The sequence below is a fragment of the Ailuropoda melanoleuca genome, chromosome 4 (assembly GCF_002007445.2).
Source record: "Ailuropoda melanoleuca isolate Jingjing chromosome 4, ASM200744v2, whole genome shotgun sequence".
NCBI lineage: Eukaryota > Metazoa > Chordata > Mammalia > Carnivora > Ursidae > Ailuropoda > Ailuropoda melanoleuca.
The window spans coordinates 74,057,139-74,075,117 of NC_048221.1; the positions used below are offsets into that span (position 1 = coordinate 74,057,139).

Here is a 17,979-nt window from a genome sequence, read left to right on the forward strand (position 1 = left end):
ACTTGCTTCTGACTCTTGCCTCCAGCTCAGGTCATGATCTCAGGGTCATGAGATGGAGCCTGGCAATGAAGTCTGCGCTCAGTGTGGAGTCTGCCTGAAATTCTTGAGATTCTCTTTCCCTCTGCCCCTCCCCTACACCCCCCCCCCAACCCTGCACACTCTATTTCTCTCTCTCAATAAATAAATAAATAAATCTTTAAAAAAAGAGAGAGACAGAGTACCTGGGAATTTGACAGAGGCTGGCCCTAAAGATTCTAATAGTAGTTCTGCTCAAGCCATTAGATCAGTGGTTTTCGAACTGTGTTCCTGGAGGAACACTGGATGAAAATGCCTGGGCTTTCCCAGCCTTTCTCTGCCTTTCAGTATCAGCCCATTTTGAGCCAGAGCAGGTCCACTCTGATCTGTTTCATACAGTTGGGTTCCATGTAAGGTTTCATTCAAAGAAAGCAAAACCCTATTGTTCTATTTTGAATAATCTGAAAACTGCTATCCTAATTAAGTGCTCCTTATGCTTTAGTGTGTACATGAATCATCTGCAGGAGTTTTAAAAATGCAGATTCTTGGGGCGCCTCGGTGGCACAGCGGTTGGGCGTCTGCCTTCGGCTCAGGGCGTGATCCCGGCGTTATGGGATCGGGCCCTGCATCAGGCTCTTCGGCTATGAGCCTGCTTCTTCCTCTCCCACTCCCCCTGCTTGTGTTCCCTCTCTCACTGGCTGTCTCTATCTCTGTCGAATAAATTAAAAAAAAATTTTTTTTAAAAATTTTTAAAAAATGCAGATTCTTATTTAGTGAGTCTGGGGTAGGGCCTGGGATTCTGCATTTCTAATAAACTCCTGGTGATGCCAATGCTGCTGAGTGTGCTCGGACTATACTTTGAATACAGCAAGGACTAGAATGATCTCTAGAGCTTTACACACTCTAACCATTTTTCTACTCAACCGAAAAGACTGCGTATTTTCCTCGGAATGATCTTAGTTTACCAAAATGGTAAATTCTAGATTTTTGTCTCCTCCTACTTCCCAAGTCTTTGTCTGCCTTTGTCTTTCCAACTGTCTCATTCTCTCAATGCCTCTCTTCTCTTCCTCTTTTGGAAGGTAAATACTGAACCTTTTGGACATGCATTTAAAAATCTTTCGACATACCGTGAATATGGTGCCTCAGCCAGTTCATCTCAGCAAGAGCTATCTATGGAGGGTCTGGGAAATTTGCCACGAGTGAGTTATTTAAAGGTAGTTATGGTGACACTCTCTTCTAAATTTAGCATCTTAATGAACTTCTCCCGATTAAGGAGTAACTGTCTTGCACTCTTCCACTCTTTGTGTGAAAAATTTAGCACATACTTGAGACCGATTATTTTCTTTCCTGTGTTAGAGCCTTCAAACATTTCCTTTCTCAAAATTCTTCTTCAGCTGCCTTTCCCCCCACATTATCATTTTTCTGCAAAGAGGGGGAAGGGGTTATACATTTCTCAAAGCTTCGATTCCTGGAGCTGTCTCTCCCTTAGCCCCTACAGAGCCTTATGTCTCCACATCCAATTATCCAATGCAGGGGTCACCAATCTTTTTCTGTAAAGGTCTAGATAGTAAATATTTTCAGCTCTGTGGTCCATAGGTTCTCTGTTGCAACTCTTCGACTCTTTCTTGTGACGTCAAAGCAGCCAAAGACAACACGTAAATGAATGTGTGTGGCTGTGTTCCATTAAAACTTTATTTACAAAAGCAGAAGGCAGGCCAGATTTGCCAACTCCCCTTCCACCCCGCAAGGCCATAAGTTTGCTGACCCCTGATCTACATGCATGTTGAAACTGGACCAGTCAGATTGTACAGCTCCTGGGAATTTGGAGCTGGGACTGGGAAACAGGGTTAAGTAATAACTGTGGGTTGCTAAGCAGGAAAGTTGGGCAAACTGGGTGGAGGCCAGAGGTGGAGAGCAGGGGCCGCTATTTGGGACAGCCATAGTAGCATGCAAGCAGACAAGTAAGCAGAGAAGCCTGTCTGCAGAGGAAATGAAGCAGACATACGAAGAAAAGCTCAGATTAGTGACCAGAAGATGAGAGAGAGAAAGGGGGAAGGAGGGTTCTTATAATGTTGGCCGTGCTTCCCACAGTTTTGTCTCACATAATCCCTGCCTATTTTTACATTCATTCCTCCTTTACTTTAGCCAGCTGGCGTGAGTTTCTGTTTCTTGCAACCAGATAACCCCTAACTCGAGCAACCTTTTATACTCCAGACATTCCAAATGACTGACAGTTCTCTGACTTGAACAGTCATGCTTTGCTAGGTGTGGTTCCACTCCCCACCCCCACATTGCCACTTCTCCATATCCTTTTCTTTCTGCAAACTTTGCTCAGACTTTATCTCCTGTGGCTGAATTAGGACTTGGTTCCCACTGCTCCTTATGTAAAGCTTTATCATTGCAGTTACAATGCCACATTATATTTTCTGATTTGCTTGTCTGTAGTTGTAACTACAACTTTTATCTCTGCCATGTACAGGGCCTGGTACATAGTAGGAACTTAACAGAGGTAAAGTTACCCAGTGATAAATATAAGGATAGGTTCTAACCACCCTGAGGGCTCCAGATCCTCAGTTTTCCCTTCAGCTTCATGAGCCAAAACAGAAATAATATAAATTGAAAAATTTATTCATATGTAAAGGACTATAGAAAAGTACTCAATATGCCTTTATAGTCAACTTTGCTAATTGTTGTTCAAACCTACATTCTCACCGAATATTTTGTCTGCCTATTTTATCAGTAGCGGAATATGTTAATATCTTGCGCTAAAATTGTTATCTTTTTATTCCTCCTTATACTTCTGTAATTTTTGCTTTATGTGCTATGAGGTTATGTTATTAATGGAATACAATTTAGATTTTTTTAATCTTCCTGGCAAACTAAATCTTTATCATTATGAAGAATTTCCCTTTGTCTCTAGTAGTGCTTTTTGTGTTAGAGTTTACTTACTTTGATATTAATATAGTTATTCGAGCTTTCTTTTCAAATATTTCATGGTTTAGTTTTTTCCATCTCTTTTCTTTCAACCTTCCTGCATTTTAATGTTCTAGATATATCCCTTCCAAACAGCATACAGTTGGGTTTTGATTTTTTTGTTCAGTATGACAATCTACACTCGCTGGTTAACATGAATTGGTGGGCCCAGATTTATCATACCCACTAATATTTATACCCTTCTACAGTTCCCTCCCCTTGACTCTGGGATGGGCCTGTAATTTGCTTTATCCAATAGAATGTGGCAGAAGTGACCATATGCTACTTTCAAGCCTAATCCTTTTGGAAGCCTGGAGCTTGTTTGTAAGAAGTCTGCCTATTCCCCTGGAGAGACTATGTGGAGAGGCCAAACGGAGAGGAAGAAGTCATGAACTACTTACACAAAAAACAAAGAACTCAATCAACAGTGAGGACCAAGGCCCCATACATATAATTTCAGTGAAGCTGGTCCAGCTAACCTCCAGCCATTGGGGCTATCCTAGCTGAGATGCCAGACAGGAGAGTAAAGCAGCTATCCGGGATGTTTCAGCCCTAGCAGACATCACCCAGAGATGAGATGAACCATTCCCTTTGTGTCCTATCCAAATCCCTGACCCACAGAATCATGAAATATAATAAAATGGTTGTAGTTTGAAGTTACTAAATTTGAGGGTAGATTGTTAAATAGCAACAGATAACCAAAACAATCTTTTTCATTAAATTAGGATCTGTTTTCACGTAAGGTAATTAGTGATGTATTTGGGTTTAAATCTATCATCTTATTAAGTACTTTCTATTTGTCTTTCCTGTTGTATGTCCTCATATTTTTCCTAACTTGCATTAAGATTGATTACTTTTTAAAAATATTTTATTTTTTTATTTGTTTGTTTGAGAGAGAAAAAGAGAGCTTAAGGGGTAAGAAGGGCAGAGAGATAGAATCTCAAGCAGACTCCCCACTGAGCACGAAAACTGAGGCGGGGCTTGATTGTAGGAACCTGAGATCATGACTTGAGCCAAAATCAAGTTGGATTCCTAACCAACTGGGCCACCCAGGCACCTCTAGATTGATTACTTTCAATTACTCCATTCCCTTTCTCCCCCTTTTTGATTGGAAATTGCATAATGTGATGGTTAATTTTATGTGTCAATTTGGCTGTACCACAGGGTCCAGATACTTGTTCAAACATTATTCTAGATGTTTCTGTGAAGCTGCTTTTGGATGAAATCTACAGTTTAATTGGGGGACTTAGTGTAGAGAAGACTACCCTCCATAATGTGAGTGGGCCTCATTCAATCAGTTGAAGGCCTTACTAGAACAATGACTGACCTTTCCCGAACAAGAAAGAATTCCACCAGCAGACTGCCTTTGATCTTGAACTGCAACTCTTCCCTAGGTCATCCTGCCAGCCTATCCTGCAGATTTTGAACTTACAAAGCCTCCACAACCAGTTGAGCCAATTCCTTAAAAAAGTCTCTTCCTTTGTGTGTGTGTGTGTGTGTGTGTGTGTGTGTACATCCTGTTGGTTCTGTTCCTCTGCAGAACCTTGACTAATAACCATAGTCTTAGGGCACCTGGGTGACTCAGTCGATTAAGCATTGGACCTTGGTTTCGCCTCAGGTCATGATCTCAGGGTTGTGAGACTGAGCCGTGTGTCTGACTCTGCGCTCAGTGCAGAGTCTGCGTGAGATTCTTTCCCTCTCTTTCTGTCCCTTCCCCTGCTCGTGCTCTCTCTCTCTAGAAAAAAAAAAGAGTCTTTTACTATTCTCTCAATGATTATTCTAGAGATTACAAGATGCATTCTTGACTTAACAGAGTCTACTATTAATTGTAACTTTTTTCCATCCTCTTAGACAATGAACAGATTTTAGAACTTGATTCCATTCACCCTCTCCTAACTTTTATACCATTGTTATATATTTTTAAATATGAAAGACATTACTATTATTGGATAATATAGTCACAACCAAAATTCATTTAGATTTACCCACATATTTATCATTTTAATTGATCTTAGTTTCCTCATGTATCTCTGACATTATTATAACCAGGATCATTTTCCTCTGCCTAAAGAATGCATGTGAATCTGCTGGTGACAAACACTCTATTTAGTTTGTTTCAAAATTTCTTAATTTCACTTTCATTCTTAAAATATTTGCTTTCAGTCTTTTAAAGTTTTTGTGCCATCTTTTTCCGGCTTCAGACTATTCTATTGAAAAGTCAGTTCCAAGTCTATTGTTTCTTTAAAGATCAACTCTTATTTTCTCTAACTCTTCTTTTTTTTTTTAAAAAAAGATTTTGTTTATTTATTTGACAGAGAGAGAGATAGCCAGCGAGAGAGGGAACACAAGCAGGGGGAGTGGGAGAGGAAGAAGCAGGCTCCCAGCTGAGGAGCCTGATGCGGGGCTCAAACCCAGAACGCTGGGGTCATGCCCTGAGCCGAAGGTAGACGCTTAACACCTGCACCACCCAGGCGCCCCTTCTCTAGTTCTTCTTAAGATTTTTCTCTTTGTCTTTGGGTTTTAGCATTTTTTTCATGATGTAGCTACGTGTCAACTGTACGGATTAGAAAAAAAATATATATATGTATATATCCTGCTGGGGATTCATTAATTCAAATGTTATTTCTGTCCAATACTATCCTTCCTTTCCTTCCAGAATTCCAACTACATGCATATCAAACTTTATCACTATGTGCTTTCCCTGTGTTCTGTATTTTCCATCCTTTTTCTTATGTCTCATTCTGTATAGTTCCTTCTCATTTATCTTCTAGTTCACAAATTCTATCTTTATCTGTGTTTCATACGCTATTATACCCAACACTGAGTTCTTATTTTCAGTTAGTGAATTTTTTGGTTCTAAAATTTTCATTTTATTTTTTTTTAAGTTTCTAATTATCTATCTAAATTTTTAATCTTAGGTTTATTTATTTATACATAGAAAGCATTGTTATTTTAAAATCTGTGCATGATAATTTCACCACCTGAATTCCTTTTGCTCTGTTTTTGTTCCTTGTTGTTTCTGTTGGTTTTTTGTTTGTTTCTTTGTGTGATTGATTATTTTCATTGTGTGCTAGACACAGTTTTTGCAAAGTGGTACAAATAATTTGAGGCCTAGAACGGTATTACTTTACTCCAGAGAAAATTTCGGTTTGCTTCTGCCAAGGGCTTGGTGGCATTAGCTTAAAGGAATTACCCTAATCCAATCTCAGGGCTGAGATGATTTGAAATGGACATGTCTCCCCTTTACTTCTAGGATATAACCATTTGCATTGTATTGTATTGCATTCCTTGTACAAAGCAAGGGGGCTTCAACCGAGTCATCCTCCTTCCCCCTTTGCACATCTTGAACTCAAAATCGCTATCCCCCATTCCTGTTCATACTCTCGGCAACTTTCTATGGAACGGGTAAGTGGATTCCCTGGGCTTCCATCAACCCCCAGGTCATGGACTATAATTTCTATCTTGTTAGCTCTCTAATACCTTCAAGCTGATATTTTTTTATATTTTGTTAGGTTTTTCTAGTGTCCTTAGTAGGAGAATTGGTCCAAATTACTGCCAATAACAGGGCCTATAGAAATATAGGTACTGGGGCACCTGGGTGGTTCAGTTAGTAAAGTGTCTGCCTTCAGCTCAGGTCATGATCCCAGGGTCCTGGGATAGAAACCGGGGTTGGGTATCCCTGCTCAGCAGGTAGTCTGCTTCTCCCTCTCCCTCTGCCTCTCCACCCCCCTCCCTGGTTTGTGCTCTCTCTTGCTCACCCGCTCTCTCAGATAAATAAAATCTTTAAAAAATCAATCAATAAATAAAATTAAAAAAAAAAGAAATGTAGGTACTATCGAATACAGGTAGCTGCTCTTAGGAAGTACATTGAAAAAGATCCTCAAAGGAAAAAAAAAAATTAGACTTTCATTCACAATTCCATCTTTTTAGCCCAACGGGCAGACCAGTACCTAGGACTGTTGTATCCTAGTCCTGGTATCTTGGAATTTGAGAAAACTTACTTCTTTTATCAACAAATATTATTGACCATCACCTCTGTCCCAAAAACTGTTCCAAGAAATTAGACTATAAAAATGAAAAAGATATGGTCATTGACCTCAAGGGGCTTGAAGCCTACATTCCTTATTGGTAAACTGGTTATTTTTAGAATCACCAAGTGATGATCGAAGAGTCTTTGTTAAATATATGTAATACAATGATAAAGACATTTAAAATGTAAATATCTATATTTGAGCTCCTATCACTTTTCAGCCTAAATATGAGGGTATTTCACACAACATAGTTTTCTAATGCATTTGTCTTCCAGGAAAGTTTATTATTGAATATGTTCTTTTAAAGTATTTTGGAGAATGAAGAATACAAACTTCACGAGAGATCGTATATGCCAAGATCCTCTTTTTCATAAAGAGTTAAACTGTGGTTTCATAGCCTTCTTACTCTTGTAAACTCCTAGGAAAAGCTACTCATTCTAAATCATCATTAGTTTTAATCAGAGCTTTTCCTTGATAGGTATTCAAAGTCCTTTAAAATAGCCTTTAAGTATACAAGTGTCCCTGGACTCTAAACTAAGTATAACAGATTTCCTAAGGGACCTGAGCCTTATCCACAGAAATTATTTAAATGTTCCTAGCCTCTTTACTGAATCAGTCAGTAGAAAGGACCAGCAGAGATTTCTTAGTGGATGCCAATGCAGTACATTCATTTTTTGACCTTGAACAAGTTATATAACTGTTCTGGATTTGTTTTTGCATCTATGATAAACTGGGCTCCTAAATGACATATCTTTAAAGTATATATTAATTCCAGATCTCAAATTCTGTGATTCTTCCAGAGTTGAGCAGGACTGTTTGGTCACCTGAGTTTAAAATTGATCAGAAGGAAAAATAGAAACTAAAGTTCAATATACCAAATAAGATGCTATTACAATAATCTGTAAGGAGATGAAGACCTATATTTTATTAGTGATCACCATGGCCAGCAGAGATAAAAAAAGACTAAGCTATGAGGAGGCTGTGGCTCTCCAGAAGCCACCTCCTCTTAATCTTCCTTTCTTTCCTTTGCTCCCTTTCTACTACATTCTTCCTCTAGGAACTTCCTTCAGTTTGTCCACTCGAGGGGGCAACAGTGATTGCTCTGAAGGGAGAAAATGAAGCAACTTTTGCTTTAATTGAAGCTTATTGTATATTTGCCTTGTGGCCTCTTACTCTAAATACAGTTATGAGGCCTTTCAAGACAGTGTAATGAGAAACAAATGGAACTGGCAGGTGATTTTGGATAATCATATAGACACAGCATTCTCCCCTGTGGAATGAGGGCAGGACACTTCCATTTTTGTTTTTATACATTCTGATGCCTATAATTCTTGTGTGTCTCTGTCACCCTCACAGCCTGACTTGTTTTATTGTCAGTAGGCAGCTTGTTTCATAATCAGCTCACTTTATACTCACAGCCTGGCACATAGTGAATATTCAGTTAACATTCATTGTTCCGGGAGAATGTGAAGCTCCTATCCATCAGTCACTATGCAGGTCTCTTTACCTTTTCTTTCAATCCATTCAGCACATTTGTGAGATAGGTATGGCTACTCTAGTTTTTGAAGATGTGGATATAAATATTCAGAAATTTAGTGATCAGGATCTTAATTTTGGTAAAATGGAGCCTAAGTTCTGCCACTTACCTTATATTTGTCAGGTTATTTTTCTAAGCCATGGATTCCTTATCTGTAAAGTGGGAATTTGTAAGAGTTAGGATAGAGTTTGCAGATTTAGCAAAAACCAAAACAAACCAGGAAGTGTATCCCCAAATGGAACATTCTCTTATTAAAACAATGATTCTGCATTTATCCGAAATTCTGATTTAATTGGACACTCCTGTGTTTTATCTGGCAACGCTTATCTTAGCTTTATGGTTATTACAACGCATGTAAAGAATTTAGCTCAGTCCCTACCACTTACTGAGGGCTCAATAAATGCTATGCTTATTAAATTTAGGATCTGATTCCAAAGTCCTTTTTTTTTTCACCACAAACACGCTGAGCTCAGTTTTCACTTAAAATTTCAGTCAAGCGAGTGTAATACTACTTTTAGTTCATATTAGTGCTTTACCGTTCCTACAGAGCTTTCAAAGCCTGGCCAATGGCTGAAAGCTCTTGGGGAAACCCACGGAAGCTCAGGCTGTTGGGGGTCTGCCGTGCACTCCCAGCACCAGGCTTCACGGGCCGACCCGCAGGGGAGGCCACCCTAGCCACGCCCCCGCGCCATCTCGGCCACTCAGGGGCCGCGCCGCGCCCCGCCGCACTCCGATAGGTCCTTCCCGGACAGGCGAGGCTTTTCCATTTTTCCCGCCTTCCCAGCCCCTCCTCAGCCCGAAACCCGCACTGGCCCACGACGTCTCCGCCCTGCCTTCCGTGAGAACCCCGCCCTTCCGGACACTGCATCTCCCTTCCTTCCCACCAGCAGTTCAGAAAGGCCTGCGAGGTCCCGGGCCCGCCCTTAGGTAGGAGGTGGGAGGGGACACCGAGGGGCGGACCGAGCCCCCTCCGGAGGGGTCGCGAGAGGCGGAGACCAGAGGGAGGGGCGGGGCTAATCTCCTTGGCGCCGCGTTGCCATGGCAGCGGGGGAGGGTGCGGGGAGGGGGAGGAAGCGGGCGGGAGGGGGATGTGGTGCTGCCGCGGCCGCCACCGCAGCTGCCGCTGCCTGCTCTTCGCCGCGTCTTCCCGGAGGCGGCTGCTGGAAGCCGCCGGGAGCAGCTGCGGTGCTCTGCCATATTGTGTCTTCCCCTGCCCGTCCCTCGCCTCCCCGCTGCGGCGGCCGAGCAGACGGTGAGTCCCGTGCAGAGTGGCGCCTTCCTGGGCCGGCGCCGCCGGGCCCGGGCTCCCCGCCCCAACCCGCGGCACAGCTCCCGGGCGCGGAGGCAGGCGCGTGCGGCCGGCGGCCGGCGTGGGGCGCGGAGGCGGCTGTCCCGTGACGTGCCCGGACATTTTTGTCCTGTGAGGAATTGACTCCAGCACAGGGGTCTCCCCTGAGCGCGGCTTGGGTCCCGTGTGGGCTCCCGGGGGGTGTCGAACTAAGGGGAGCGCGGCCCCGTGAGGAGTTAGGAGTTTTCCGTGAGAGGTAATGACTACCCCGGAGTGGGTGCCGCGCGGCGGAGTCCGCGGGAGGGGTGTCGGCTCTCCGACAAGGCTCGGAGGTGGCCCCGAGAACGCTTAGAGCTCGACTCAGTGCGAATCTGCTGTTAGAGGAAGTGCCCCAAGCCCCTCGGGAGTGTGTGCAGCATCCCCTCCCCCGCCTCGAAGTGGAGCGAGACGTGCGGGGCGTGGAGTTCTGGTCCGGCCCCAGGCGGCCTGGCTGGGCCCCGCCAAGTAGTGCCCAGGAAGGCGCCGGACGCTGCCTGGAGTGAACTTAAAGCCCCGCGGCTGCCGGGCGTTGGGGGCACAGGGGCGGGTCCCGGATGTGGGGGTGGCCGACCCCGGCACCCTCTGGCCCCTCCTCCAGCGCCCTGGGGGCCTTGCCGGGTGGCTGTCTTGGTGGGGTGCGAGTTAGGGTTTTTCTGCGCTGCAATATGGACACTTCCTGTTCGCCGCCTCTCTCGGGCCCGTGGTTACTTCTGCCTTTCTGTCTTGTCTCTGGGAGGGTGAGAGGTCGTGGGGGCGTATGCGAGGCCCTCCGCCTGCTGGGTTCGCCCCACCGCAGCAGCAGCGAGTCTGAAACCCGGGATGACGGTGGGAGTCGGGAAAGCGGCCCCTGTGCGTAGCCCTCCGTCCTCCACTTACTCAACTCCACCTCTTTTGCTCCTCTGCGAAATGCCTCTGTTCCCACCTTAGCTCGCGGGAATGAGCGTAGCGAATTCAGTGGGGTACACTCTCGGGATCTTCTTGGACCTGATTTCAGCTTTAAAGTCTCTTTAAAGCAGCCCCTGTACTTCGTTTTCACCTTACAGGAGAAAAAAAGTCTTAGCGTGCGAAGAAACGGCACAGTCTTTCTTCTACCCCAACTCCGAGGTGGAGGGAGGAGGGAGGTTATTTGTTTCCAGCTTAGTTTGTGCTGTTTCTCTTGTCTTCCTCCTGATTGTGACAGCCACGTGGCCCGCTGAGTGTAATAGAGTGCCCTAGAGCCACTAGGTCTGAGGCTTCACTGGTACCAGGGGCTTTGTAAACGTGCTGTAGCCTCGCATCCACATTTATTTTGGTGTTTTCTGAGATGAGGAAGTGGAAAAAGCTGAACTGTCCATGTCTGTCTCTGTTCCATCCGAATTGTAAAACTTAATCTCTGTTACCTTGTAGTCCTTGTAAGATATATATTGCCGTTTTTGCCTTCCTCTGCTGTTTTGATGATTCATCTCTAACATCTCAGCAATGTTAGGTACCATTAAGGAGTGGTGGGAGAATAGAGTAGTACATTATGGAGTTCCCCAACTCTGGAAAAAAAGTCGTTTGTATTTCAAAAGTATCAGTGAGAGATTCTAATGCAATAAGAAATAATCATGTTCTGGAGTATTTCTTTTTGAGTTTTATCTTTATCTCTTTATCTTTTTTTGTCTTATTTTTTTCTTCTTACATATAAATTCTGACCTGAAAAAATATATTATGAGTGAAAATACTTGTTTAGGGATGAAGTAAATACCCGTTTGATTTGTGTATGTGCATTTTCTGAAGCTCTTTTTGGGAAAGTTTTAATGGTTGATGTGAATGTTAACATGAACAGATTTTATTTTAAAGAATGAAATTTAACTTTGAGAATATATGAAAGTAAAGGATCAAAGGTTTGAAGATTAAAAAAATCCAAACTTTTGGAGAGTTTGGCAAGTTTTAGAATTTAGATGTAACCCCTGGGTACTAATGCATGATGTTTCATTTTGTAAATGCTTTGGTGGATTTGCATTATTTCTGTAACAAATGTTTTTATTTGAATCAGTTTTACTTGAAGGGTGCTAAACCACAGGAAACATTTAGAATGTGTTAAAGAATTATGTAGAGAAGTTACAGCAGCACCATTTATTAGAATTTAATTATGCCATAACAGTGGTTCTCAATGAAGTTAATAGATAAAAAGATTGGAGAGGCTTCAGTGCAGAAAAGATAATGTGATTGAGAAATGAATATGTGTGCTGACCACTGAGAGCAATGCTTAGTTGAGAAAGAAAAGTAAATGAGATGATGAAATACTTATAGAAAGCAGGAAGCACTGAAAACATATGCTGTACGATAACAGCATTATTAGTTATGGGATCCGACTATCGAATGAAACTTTAAAAAGTGCCATCCAAAGGGACTTACTCTTGTTCTTACGGTGGCTTAGCTACTCACAGTATGTGTTGTGTTTTGCATTTAGATTGTTGTCTTTTTGGTGACTGGGTTTTGCACAAATGCAAAAAGTCTCCCACAAATAAAGTTTCAAGGGCCCAGTGCTTTGCTGATTTCTTAGGAAGAAACAGGTCTATGATGTGATCCCTATTCTTTGGTTGAAGAGACTAGATTAACACCCATGAAAATAAGAATTTATATTGTGAGAGGATATAGTTAGGAGTTAAATTATATAATGCAGGCAAGTACTGTAAGACTTAAAAGGTGAAGGAACCTAAAGGGTTTTGATTTAGATGGGAGGCTTCTTCAAGAAATAAGGCTCTTGCTTTCTAAAGTGTAACCATGTTACTCCCCTTAGATTATCTTCCTGAAAATTGTATCATTCTTATGTCAAGCGTGAACTGTATCACCCTTTATGTCAAGCATGAATACCAAATTTCTTCTCAGGACTTTTCAAACTTTCATCCCTGTCTTCTCCCATCTTATCTTCCACTAACCTTCAGGAACTGTTCCTTATTTACTACTTCAGTGTTGTATAACAATTTTACTTCTTACCTTTGCTGGTGTAACATTTTTCTGTTGGAAACAACGCACCTGCACACATCCTCCTAACCACTGAAGAAATACTCAAGCTTGAGTCTTGGCTGCCCTGAGAGCCTTAGAACCACAGAGATAAAGACCTGCCTTCACCTCTTGAACTGAAAATTCCTTACCTTGTCAAATAGCATGTAATTCTTGTGGCTGTAGCATTCTATACTGCCTTGTTTTCACTTAATAAATACTTTCCGAGCACTTCCCATGTGGCAGGCACTGTTACAGGAACTGAAAATACACCTTTGAATGAGACAAATACTGCTATGTTCTCTGTTAATCATCTTTTTAGGTTTTAATACCCCAAGGAAATTATAAGTCTTTGACCACCCAGAAGAATCTTATTTTCTTGTGTATATGTGATACGCTTAGTGAGTATTGAATTATTTTCTGAATAAAGGAAAGGCAGGACTTATGGTATGAGGTAGAGAGATGAATGGAAGGATCTTTATGAGTGAAGGGTACAAAAGCATAAGCAATGATGGATGGCCTTGAAAGTATCACTTCTGAATTTAAATATGGTTTAGTACCCAAAAAAAGATGGCATTTGAGCCTGGGAATATGATAAAATCCTTATTTGAGGAAGGTTCATTAGATAGCAGTGTATACTATTAATTATTAACCATGGGGATGGAGAAGCATGGGAAAAAGATCTATTGAGAAGAAATTAATAACTTTGAGAGGGAGGTTTGGAAGAGGAGCATTATCAAGAAGATGGTAAGTTTAGTTAGTTGAGTGTAAGGTGAGTGGGAGATAGCAAGAGGAATATGACCTTTAAGTGACGAAAGATTAGAGATATGGAATAGTCCATTCAATACAAAAGTGACAGCTAATGTTATGAATTTTTGTCATAGAGTGAAATGAAATGTTGAGGACTAAGAATGATACTTTGGGAAACTTAAATGCAGAGGGCATTTGCTTTGGTCATATGTAACTTCATAATTAATACTATACACTTATACAGTGCCTACAGTAGTGTTTTATTAATAACTTTATTTCCACTCTAGGAGAATGCTGTCTTTGTCTTACCACCAAACAGAGAGGGACCAAAAGAATGTTTATCATCACTCGCTTCCAAGGGATTTTGATTCATTCCTTATTTCCCTTACTCTGTTTTTATTTAAATAAACTTTTTTAGATTAGTTTCACATTTACAGTAAAGTTGCAAGATAGTATGTATGAGTATACATTACTCAGTTTTCATTTCATTTTCGTTGTTAGCTTTTTATATTACTATGGTACATTTGTCATAACTAAGGAAACAAAATTGCTACATTTCTAATAACTAAACTACACACTTTATTCAGATTTCACTAGTTTTTCCCTCCTGTCCTTTTTCTGTTCCAGAATTCCAAATTCTCAGATTTTTCTTGTTTTTATGACTGACAGTTTTGGGGAGTACTAGTCAGAAATATTAGAGAATGTCCCTCAATTGAGATTTATCTAATGTTTTCCTCATGATTAGACTGGGGTCATGGGTTTTAGGGATGTTTCCCCCCACCCTTCCATATTTCACTCTTTTAGAAACAAGTTGCTAAGCATATCCCATGCCTAAGGTCTTAACCTAATTTTGATTCATGTATTTATTTTATTTCCCCCAACCTAATTTTCTTTTCCATAAATAAACATTAAATTTGGATAGATATTTTTTGAGCATCTACTGTATTTCAGTGCTAAGAATATAGTGGTGAGCAAGAGATGTCATTTCTACTTTTCTGGAGTCTGCCTGATATAAAACATAAAATAGGATTTAGACCCTCATTTACGTAGGTGATGATTTCACTGTCAGTTATAAACATAGTGTTACTATAAGGCCTAAAAGGCTAAATAAATCTCTTTACTAAGGTAAAGAGTCAGTCACGTAGAAGATATGCTTATTATCATAAAGGTTAAATATATATACCATAAAAATAACTGCCTTTTTGTACCAACACAGAAAATGGAAAATTACTTTGATTCTCCCCAAATATATTCCTGTTAAATACAGCAGTAGGATAGTTTAATTACCATTAATTATCCTCATAACCTATAAAGTTTGCAGGTTGTATAAGAAAATTCTTGGCTTCTTGAGTGTATTTTTGTAGGTATTTGGTGTTTTTGCCACTTACAAGTGGTTTGGAAGGTGTGTTGGGGAAAACACACTGGGAAAAGAACAGACCCTGCACTCTTATGAGAGGCTGTGATTATTATTGAAAAGAAAATGAAGTTGAAGAAAATAACAGTTGAAGTTTTGGAAGTGATGATAAACTTTTTGGGAGGGAAGTCACTCTATACTTAATAGAAGAGTAATGCCATTCTAACATTGGGAATGTTTTTGAGAATATTATCAATAAAACAGTGCTGGTTTTATTGGACAATAAAATTTGATTAAAGGCCTATTGAATTAGGATTTCAATTAATTTTTTTCTAGTTAACTGGGTTAACTAGAAAGTGCTCTTACTTTGAACTCTTACTGAAATTCTTTCTAAAATGTTTTTAATTGATACATTGTACCTTTCACACTATATTGTACAGCCCACTGAGCGTAATTTAATATTTTAATTTAGAATTTTGACACAGAACTAAAATAGTACTTTTGAGTTTTATTCATAACCTTGGAGGTAGAGAATTGAGAAAATTGGTAAACTTATATCCTTGTGGTTTATCTTAAAAGAGGAAATACAGAAAAAGAAGTGATTTCTTGTAAATTAAGGTTTTCCTGTTCCTTTTGTTTGCCCCTTGCCTTTGTCCAGCTCCTCCATCCTTAAAAGTTTAGTTGAATGCTACCTTTCATATGGCTATTGAACAACTTTTATTGATAATCATAGCAGCAATCAGTATCTTTTAGTGAGCACCTATTATAGTCTGACATGGAATTATACTAGACACGTATTATATAATACATAGGGTATGTATTAATTCCTCATAACAACCCTACAGGAAGTATTTTTTGCTTATTGATAAAGAAAAAGATAATGAGAAGTTATATAAATGCAGTACTGCGTATTTGAATCCAAGTCTGTCAGACTTTAAAAATGCATATTCTGGGGTGCCTGTGTGGCTCAGTTGAGCTTTGGGCTCATGATTTTGGCTTAGGTCATGATCTCATGGGTCCTGAGATCTAGCCACATGGGCTCCATGCTCCATGGGACGTCTGCTTGAAGATTCTCTTCCTCTGCCTCCCTCCCCCTTCTTTCTCTCTCTAAGATAAATAAATCTTTGGAAAAAATGCATATTCTATGTACTGTGACCTGAAATCTTTAAAAAGGGGGTATTTGCCAGGATGAGACACGTTTTGATCTGTCTCCAGGAAGGAGTAGGGAAAAATACAGGGTAGGGAGAGGAAACTAATATTTCCAGGCCATTTTCACTCATTTGATGCCTAATTTATAGAATACCTCTTCTAGCATTGCTACTACTTTATTGTTATAATGAGTTAAGTAAGTGGTGTTAACTCTTTGGGACTCTAGGAGGTTAAGTCATCTTTCAGAGTTGTATAAGCTTGTTGGTTGATGGGTCTGCTTGATCTCAAAGCCTTGCTCTTTGACTTTTCTAGTACAGGATGCTGCTATATTTATTCATTTATTTAAACATTTGCTTACTAAATGATCTGTACTAGAGCATAAAAATGAATATATTGAGTTCTGCCTGCAAGGATTTATAGTCTAGTGCAGTATTTCTTAAGTGGATGATAGACCCAATGTAGTAAACTGTAATCAGCATTTCTTAAAAAAACCGAATAGAAAATTTCAGTGTATTGTATGTGGTAAGTGTAAAAGTGTAGTATCATTTTGTTTTCGTTATATATGTATGTCATGGATCTCTATAAAAATGTCATAAATAGCAAGTAAGTTCCATAATAGGGTTCTATATAGAATGCTAAGGAAGCATGATGGAAAAAGCAAATAATTCAAGAAGGGCTGGAGAGGTGACTTTAAGCAGTTCTAACAAATGGGGTAAAGAGCCTTAAGTACATCTAAAAGCCTGAAAGAGTAAAAGAGCATAGTACATTCAGGAAACTTGAAGTGGTATGAAATAGTGGCAAATAGGAGCCAGATTTTTCCCGGAGCTAATGGGCTACTGTACCAAAGATTTTAGATTTTATTAGGCCCATGGTGTTCTGGAGTCTCATGGTGTTCTTTTGTTAAAGAACACATACATGTATGTATTCGATTGTATCATATAATCTAGAAAGAGTTTTAACAATAGAAAATTTGACCGTATAACGTGTATGCAGTGTAAAATGGTGCCCATGAACATAACTGTTGATAAAAACAATCACAACCAAAAACTGGTTAAGTAGTTTTGAGGTGACTATCAAATAAATGTTCCTCTTTTACTTTTTCTTGTGTTATGTCATCTGTTAGCCATTGCTAACAAACTAATGGTAGCAAGCGCTAACGTTTTAAGAGAAACTTTGTAAGAGAGAAAGTTGTTCACTTTTTCTTTGAATTAGGAAGACAATTGTTTTTGCAGTTTTGAGGACACTCGGGGCAAGCTGTTGGAATATTAATGTCAGACCCATTTCTGAAGGCAGAGTTTGCAAATTTTGCCTACAGCTGTTTTTTGTTTGGGTTGTATTTTTTTTCCAAATTTTGCGTTATTTCCCAACATTTAAATATTGGTACATTTCACATGAAATAACTAGAGTTCTGTCATCTCTGGAAAATTGAACTTTGTAGCAACATTGGTTTCATGTTTCTACACAGCGGTAATTGGCTAAAGCTTATAAGGAGTTGTCCTTTTGACAGTTTCCATCACTCTCTGTTGTCTTGCACTAGACAAGCTTCACTCATTTGTGGCCCACCTTGTCCTTGTAAGGCATTTGAATTGCCTGTGTACTGTACTTTGTGAAGAGTTTTTAAAGGGGCTTTTGGTGTTTGAAAGATCATTCTGCCATTACTGGGGAGGATAGATGGAGGAATACGAGAAGGGTCTGGTTAGAATTTTTACGCAATAGGGCAGGTAAAATGCCCTTTTTTTCTTCGGAACCTGCAGTACCTTGTACCTTTCTTAAAGCAAGTACTCTGTATAGCTTTCTATTATAGGTGTTACTTATCTCTTCAACTGAAGTGTAAATAACTCATACATAATATATTCTGGATAAGCGTTGAATTTAA

General features: G+C 40.3%; 2 protein-coding genes across 4 annotated transcripts in view; one reads left to right on the forward strand and one right to left on the reverse strand.

The window, feature by feature from the left end:
* Positions 1 to 8,649: 8,649 nt before the first annotated feature.
* LOC117801965 (translation initiation factor IF-2-like) lies at positions 8,650 to 10,383 on the reverse strand. The gene is made up of 2 exons (XM_034659096.1): positions 9,093 to 10,383; positions 8,650 to 8,708 (listed from the first exon to the last, which is right to left on the reverse strand). Exon 1 carries the CDS (start codon positions 9,965 to 9,967, stop codon positions 9,098 to 9,100), a length of 870 nt encoding a protein of 289 aa, XP_034514987.1. The 5' UTR covers positions 9,968 to 10,383; the 3' UTR covers positions 8,650 to 8,708; positions 9,093 to 9,097.
* FOXN2 (forkhead box N2) overlaps positions 9,369 to 17,979 on the forward strand; it is a 63,430-nt gene continuing 54,819 nt past the window's right edge. Inside the window, exon 1 of one of the 3 annotated variants that reach the window (XM_011217289.3) lies at positions 9,369 to 9,483. The gene's annotated coding sequence lies outside the window, so the exon portion shown is untranslated. Of the gene's footprint in view, positions 9,484 to 9,676; positions 9,809 to 10,416; positions 10,733 to 17,979 lie in introns of those variants that run through there. The other 2 variants (XM_034659094.1, XM_034659095.1) reach the window with 2 other exon arrangements.